The sequence below is a fragment of the Glycine max genome, chromosome 7 (assembly GCF_000004515.6).
Source record: "Glycine max cultivar Williams 82 chromosome 7, Glycine_max_v4.0, whole genome shotgun sequence".
NCBI lineage: Eukaryota > Viridiplantae > Streptophyta > Magnoliopsida > Fabales > Fabaceae > Glycine > Glycine max.
In genome coordinates, this window is record NC_038243.2 from 15,309,647 (window position 1) to 15,316,718 (window position 7,072).

Below are 7,072 nucleotides of genomic sequence, written 5' to 3' on the forward strand. Positions count from 1 at the left end.
TTTTACTATAAGAAGGAGCAGTAAAATTTCTTTCCAAAGTTACGCAATTAAATATACTCACTCCATTTTTATCTTTGGTAACTTATTTCTCTCTTTGAAATTTTACTGTGTAAGAGGGAGTAGAAAAAACTTGTTTTTAATTTTGATCAAATAATAGTTTTCAAATTTTTGTTCTAATTAAAAAATCACGTATATTTTTCATACTAGATTGGATGGATACATGTGAGTCACACGTAAATAGATGATTATTTATATTACATGCCTGTTATACTAAGTTTTAAGTTTTAGTTTAAAATATAAAGAATATTTTGATTTTTTTTTAAAAGTAATTAAGCGAGTTAGAGTAAACGATTTTTAATGTTATAACTTTTAATGTTTAGTTATAAAAAATAAAAAATAATAAGAAAAATAAAACTGGCCAAAGAATAATAAAAAAAGGGTACGAGAATGATGTTTAAAATTAGAATAAAAAAGAAGAAATATTAGGTAATTGTCTCTTTTTGAAACTCTTAATGTACTGTGTTTTTACAATGATGTTGTTTGGAAGAGAGAGTAGGAGAAGTGTTTGAAATTGGAAAGAAACCAATTTTTTGGTGTAAGGAAGCGAGCGTGGCGTCTGGTGGAAAACTCCGGAGGTCAACTCAAGAGAAAGAGAGAGTAATGAGCATTGCATTGTGTCTCACACACTCTTTGAACGCATCCTCCTAATGAAGACGACGCAGCAGCCTGAAGCTCCTCAAGGCGATCCCTGTGAAGGTGACTCAGTCTCTTTTCTTTGTATTTATGTGTGTGCTAACAACAATAATAATATTGGTTGGTGCAGAGAAGAAGAAGAGCATAAACCCTGAGCTATGGCAAGCTTGTGCAGGGCCTTTGGTTAACCTTCCTCCCTCCGGCACCCACGTCATCTACTTCCCTCAAGGTCACAGCGAACAGGTTGCTGCTTCTCTCAACAAAGATCCCCACTCTCAAATCCCCAACTATCCCAATCTACCTTCCAAGCTTCTCTGTCTCCTCCACAATCTCACTTTGCTTGCTGATCCCGAAACTGATGAAGTCTACGCTCAGATCACTCTTCAGCCAGTCCCTTCTGTAACAATCCATTCTTCTCTTCCTCCCTCCCTCCCTCCATTCATCATCTTTGCTTCTAATCACATTCCTTTCCCTTTCTTTTCAGTTTGACAAGGATGCTCTCTTGCGATCTGATCTCGCCCTCAAGTCCTCCAAGCCACAACCCGACTTCTTCTGCAAACAACTCACCGCCAGCGATACTAGCACTCACGGTGGTTTCTCCGTCCCTCGCCGTGCCGCCGATAAGATTTTCCCTCCTCTCGTAACTCCGTTCCTCCGTTTCCAAATTTCCCTTTTCCATCCACTTCTCTCTTTCTTTCTTCTAATTCTTTTCATTCCATCTACTCCAGGATTATTCTATGCAACCTCCTGCTCAAGAACTCGTCGCCAGGGATTTGCACGACACCGTTTGGACATTCCGCCACATTTACCGTGGTACGTTTCAGAGTCCAATCACACCCTATAGCTTTTATCTCTAATTTCTGAATAAAATCTCATGATGATTGCTCCTTCTCTCTCTCTCTCTCTCTAGGACAACCAAAACGTCATTTGCTTACCACTGGATGGAGTCTATTTGTTAGTGGAAAGAGGCTCTTGGCCGGAGACTCTGTTTTGTTTATTAGGTATATTCATTCATTCTTGCTTTCTACAACTTTCCAAATATCTCTTTCTTCTCTCATTTTTAATGTTTCTGTCTGTCTCTGCCAGAGATGAAAAGCAGCATCTTCTTTTGGGTATCAGACGAGCTAACAGGCAACCCACCAATATATCGTCATCAGTGTTGTCAAGTGATAGCATGCACATTGGAATTCTTGCTGCAGCGGCTCATGCAGCTGCAAATAATAGCCCCTTCACCGTCTTTTATAATCCTAGGTCCACTATTTAATATTAATACCTAATCTCTTTGATTTTCACTTTGCTTCCTTCTCTGTCCAATAAGATTGCAAAGGCACGGATTAGCTATTTTGTCAAATGTGTCTAAGTTCTCAATTTATGTCTTTCTTTTGTTTGCAGGACTAGTCCCTCAGAATTTGTTATTCCTTTAGCCAAGTACTACAAGTCAGTGTATAGCCACCAGCCATCACTTGGCATGCGTTTCCGAATGATGTTTGAAACTGAAGACTCAGGAACAAGAAGGTGCCTCACTTTTATGTCCATCTATATGAAGTATGCGTTGTAAAAGTATGGATGATTGAGTTCAAATTAATGCCTTCATGAAGTAAACTTGGGTGGTTGAATGAATGTCATAGTTGGAAGATGTAGTTAGTTTGTCTTTTAATTTAGTTGGTGCTTGAATAAGTATTTATTTCTCCATCCAGTTTCATTAAAATTGGCATTATTTTATGTAGCACTCCTGGAATAGGGGATGCTTGGCTGAAAATGGATATTATACTGGCTGACAATGAAAATTATATTTAATCATTTCAATCGTATTGCAGGTATATGGGTACAATTACAGGTATCAGTGATCTGGATCCTGTGCGATGGAAAAACTCTCAATGGCGTAATTTGCAGGTACCATTACTTACATCCTTTAGCATTTCATGTATGTAATTTCCCACCCCCTGTCTATCAGTAGTTGAATCAAGGAGATTTATATTTTCAGAATATGTCTGTTTCTTTAATATGCACTAGCATTGGTTGTTAAGTTTTACATATCATTGGTCAGGTTGGTTGGGATGAGTCAACCGCTGGGGAAAAGCGTAGCAGGGTCTCACTCTGGGAAATTGAACCGGTGACTGCTCCATTTTTCATCTGTCCACCTCCATTCTTTAGATCCAAGAGACCAAGACAACCTGGAATGCCTGGTAAATAATTCTACTACATACATTTTAGATGCAAAGATGAAATATATTGGTTTTTCAAAACCACCTCTTCTAGATTCTTTCATTTGTGTGCTTCTTACTTGTTTCCTGGTGGACCTTTCATTTTATCAAATTTCTTAATGGAAGAAAATTTGAATTTGGATTAGTGATTGGAAATATGTAGTTTATTGTGGCTCATTTTTTTTCTTTACTTCTGCAGATGATGAATTGTCTGATTTTGATAACATTTTCAAGCGGACAATGCCCTGGCTTGGTGATGATATGTGCATGAAGGATCCCCAAGGTCTCCCTGGCCTTAGCCTAGCTCAATGGATGAACATGCAGCAAAATCCTGCACTGGCTAACTCACTTCAGCCAAATTATGCACCTTCCTTATCTGGATCTATTTTGCAAAATATTCCTGGAGCTGATATTTCTCGCCAGCTGGGATTTTCTGCTCCACAAATTTCTCAGTCAGACAATGTAGCCTTAAATACTCAGAGGCTTCTTCAGACTGCTCAACAATTGGATCACCTTCAGAAGCTACCATCTACTTCTAGCACATTGGGAACAGTCCTGCTGCCACAGCAACAGTTGGGTGATATCACTCAACAACCGAGGCAGAACTTGGCAAATCAAACTATCCCTCAGGGTCAAGTTCAGTCCCAACTCTTGCATCCCCAGAACATGGTCCAAACCAACAATATTCTTCAGCAGCAGCAACCATCCATTCAAAACCATCAACTACATAGAAGCCTCTCTCAGAACCCATCACAGCAGCAGACAACTATTGGTCAGAATCAACCGCAAAATTTGATCCAGTCCCCTATGCCTGATCATGTTCAACAATTACAGATGTCTGACAATCAGATTCAGTTGCAGTTGTTACAGAAGCTTCAACAACAAAAACAAACGCTATTGGCTCAACAAACTGCATTGCAGCAGCCTACTCAACTTACTCAAATCCAGGATCAGCAAAGACAGCTTTTAGATAAAACACATAACTTGTCTAGAGCACTAACACCTGGTCAAGTACTGGAAATTCCTCATATTATTCAGAATTCACTGCCCGAGGCTAATTCTATCTCAAATCAGATGACAAAGGCCAATTGCCAGAGCAATATTCAATTCTCTCAGCAGCCCAAGCTTCAGCAGCAGCAACAACCTGGCATGGTTTCTGAAATGCCTGGCCACATGGCACTTCTCCCTACTGCTACAACTAACCAACTTTCTGCTGGTGGCAGTAGTATAGTGACTGGAGCAGGTGGTGCAGGGCAGTCTGTAATTACAGATGATGTTCCATCTCGCTCCACCTCACCTTCTACAAATAACTGTACCAATGCACTTCCACAATTGATAAATTCACGATTCCCGAGAAGCACAATGGTAGGGGATGACATGGCGCACTCTGCTGCCACAATCTTGAGTTCAAGTGCCTTGGAAACTTCGTCATCAAATGCAAACATGTTAAAAGATTTACAGCCAAAGTTTGAAGTTAAGCCATCTCTGAATATTTCCAAAATTCAGAATCAAGGCCATTTTGCTCCACATACGTACTTGAATGGTAATGCTGCTCATACAGATTGTTTGGACACATCATCTTCTACAACGTCAGTTTGCCTTTCTCAGAGTGACGCTCATATGAATCAGAATAGCAATCCATTGTCTTACAATCGACAGTCTATGTTGTTTAGAGACAATAATCAAGATGGGGAAGTTCAGGCAGATGCTAGGAGCAATATTCCTTATGCCAATAACATTGATAGCCAAATAGGAATGCCACTGAATCCAGATTCACTCTTAACCAAAGGCACATTAAGGTTGGGGAAGTATTTGTCTAATAATTTCTCTTCAGAAGGCATGCTTGGAAATTATGAAAATAACAGAGATGCTCAGCAAGAACTTTCGTCTTCAATGGTTTCACAGACATTTGGTGTCCCTGATATGGCCTTCAATTCAATTGATTCCACAATAGATGATAGTAACTTCTTGAACAGTGGTCCGTGGGCTCCACCACCAGCACCGCCACCTCTGCCACCAGCACAGTTTCAGCGGATGAGGACATATACCAAGGTTTATTGATGTTAATTGTTATTTTAATAATAAATCTGTCTTGATGGTAGATGTAAGCTGTTTCATGTGTGCGTGTGCTTTTCTGTTATTCTAAAGTACCTTTTTTTCTTTTGGCCCTTTAGGTATATAAACGCGGAGCTGTGGGAAGGTCCATAGACATAACACGATATTCAGGTTATGAGGAGCTTAAAAAGGATCTAGCTCGTAGGTTTGGCATAGAGGGACAGCTGGAGGATCGGCAAAGGATAGGTTGGAAACTTGTCTATGTAGATCATGAGAGTGATGTTCTTCTAGTGGGAGATGATCCTTGGGAGTAAGTCTGACTATTCCCTTTTCTCATTGGGTTTGTCCTTTTGCATGTGCATATTTTTGGCAGGCAAGAAATATGATGTTCCATAGTTCAATAGTCATTTCGTTGACCCTTGTAGCCTACCAACCAGAGTTTTTTTTTTCCAGAGTTGATGCGTTCTCCTCCTTAGGATAAGATAACAAATAATGGACATTAAGAGGAAAGGCATATAATTCAAAGCATTTTTTACGGTGGAAAATATCAAACCCCAAAAGCATTGGACCAATATGCATCTTGTATTTGGAGCGATTCCTGAATGCCAATAAATATAGGAACGAATATATAATAGTTGGGATATATGTTTAAACTTGGGCAAATTCGTAAAACCTTGAATTTTTCTGATTAATTGATTTGATATTTTAATTGTTTGTGATGGGTATTTCAGGGAGTTTGTGAACTGTGTCCGCTGTATTAAAATACTTTCTCCTCAAGAAGTGCAGCAGATGAGCTTGGACGGAGATTTTGGCAATGGTGGCCTTCAAAATCAAGCCTGTAGCAGCTCTGACGGTGGCAATACTTAAATGAAGTTCAGTAATACGCTAACTATTCTTCCGTATTGTTAACTTAGATTATTTCTGGGAGATGCATTATTGTCCTAATTCCGAAAGGCAATTATTATGCCACTGCGGACTTCTGTGTCCACCATCAGGACTTGAAAGGAGAAGTTTTGTCTATGTTCCGGACATGCAAATTTGAAGAGCCAAATGAGGGCGGAGAAGTGAGCTGCTGCTCTGGTTTAACATTGAGCGGTAATTTTGAATGTATAAAGTCTTAGGCAGCTAGATTTTGCGGAAGCTTTCATGATCTTCCATCCTTGGAGGCACCTTATTATTTTTTAGCCAATATGACTGTGAAGTAGAGAAACTTCAAATGTTGTAAGGTCAAGTGCATACTGTTGCATTGTTTGCTTGAAGCGTAAGTACTAAAAATGTTGGAGTTATTTGACTGTACAGGAGATCAATTACTAGTATTTGACACATGAATCTAATGTTCATCATCGACTCACTCTTATTCTAATTCAGTAATTGTTGACGAAGAACAATGGTAATCATCGGTAATTAATAATAATTCACGTAAAATGAACTTATGCATGCACAAGGATAATAATTAATTAAATGTCATGTTGTATAATTAAATATATATTGGCTAATACGGCAGCAACGTACACTTCCCCTGTGGATGGTTCCAATATTAATCTCATCATATTCTTAGTTGGCATGCTTCCTTAGCAAAAAATTACTGCTCTAATTTGAATCGTTCACTGTTGTTTTTCTTAATAAATATTGGTGTCACACATCCCAAGGAAGCAATATGCAAGTATTTGATATGTTTGTTGTAACAGAGTTGGCTTTTGGGAATTTCATTATGCAAACTCACCTTGATGAAACTAAAGTCCATTATTTTGATCATATTCAAACTAATGGAGTGTTTTGAAGAATAAAAAGTAGAACACACCATATCCTCAATCGAAATGTTTTGGACGCATTGCTTATAAGATTTGAATCTTTTGAATCTGGCTGGTAGAAACTTTGGACAAGCTTAATTGTTACAGCTGGTGTGGCTAAACCAAATAATACGCTATTCTCCTAAATATTCTTTATTGTCATGTAACTGTCTTAAGTAAGGGATCAAATAAATTTTGTTAGCTGAAATTCTATGTTGAGGACACCAACAGGGAATTGGCAGGGAAGATTGGAGTTGTGATATTGGGCATAGGCTAGCAATGAAAAGTGTTGCAGGGGCAAGATGGTGGTGATTCAAGGCAAAGAGAATG

General features: G+C 38.8%; 1 protein-coding gene across 1 annotated transcript; it reads left to right on the forward strand.

The window, feature by feature from the left end:
- Positions 1–502: 502 nt before the first annotated feature.
- Positions 503–6,275, forward strand: LOC100790644 (auxin response factor 19). Its single transcript, XM_003529043.5, has 12 exons — positions 503–756; positions 824–1,092; positions 1,178–1,333; positions 1,422–1,506; positions 1,604–1,694; positions 1,780–1,944; positions 2,086–2,208; positions 2,511–2,586; positions 2,741–2,879; positions 3,097–4,949; positions 5,072–5,262; positions 5,684–6,275. Exons 1-12 carry the CDS (start codon positions 708–710, stop codon positions 5,817–5,819), a joined length of 3,333 nt encoding a protein of 1,110 aa, XP_003529091.1. The 5' UTR covers positions 503–707; the 3' UTR covers positions 5,820–6,275.
- The last annotated feature ends 797 nt before the right edge of the window (positions 6,276–7,072 follow it).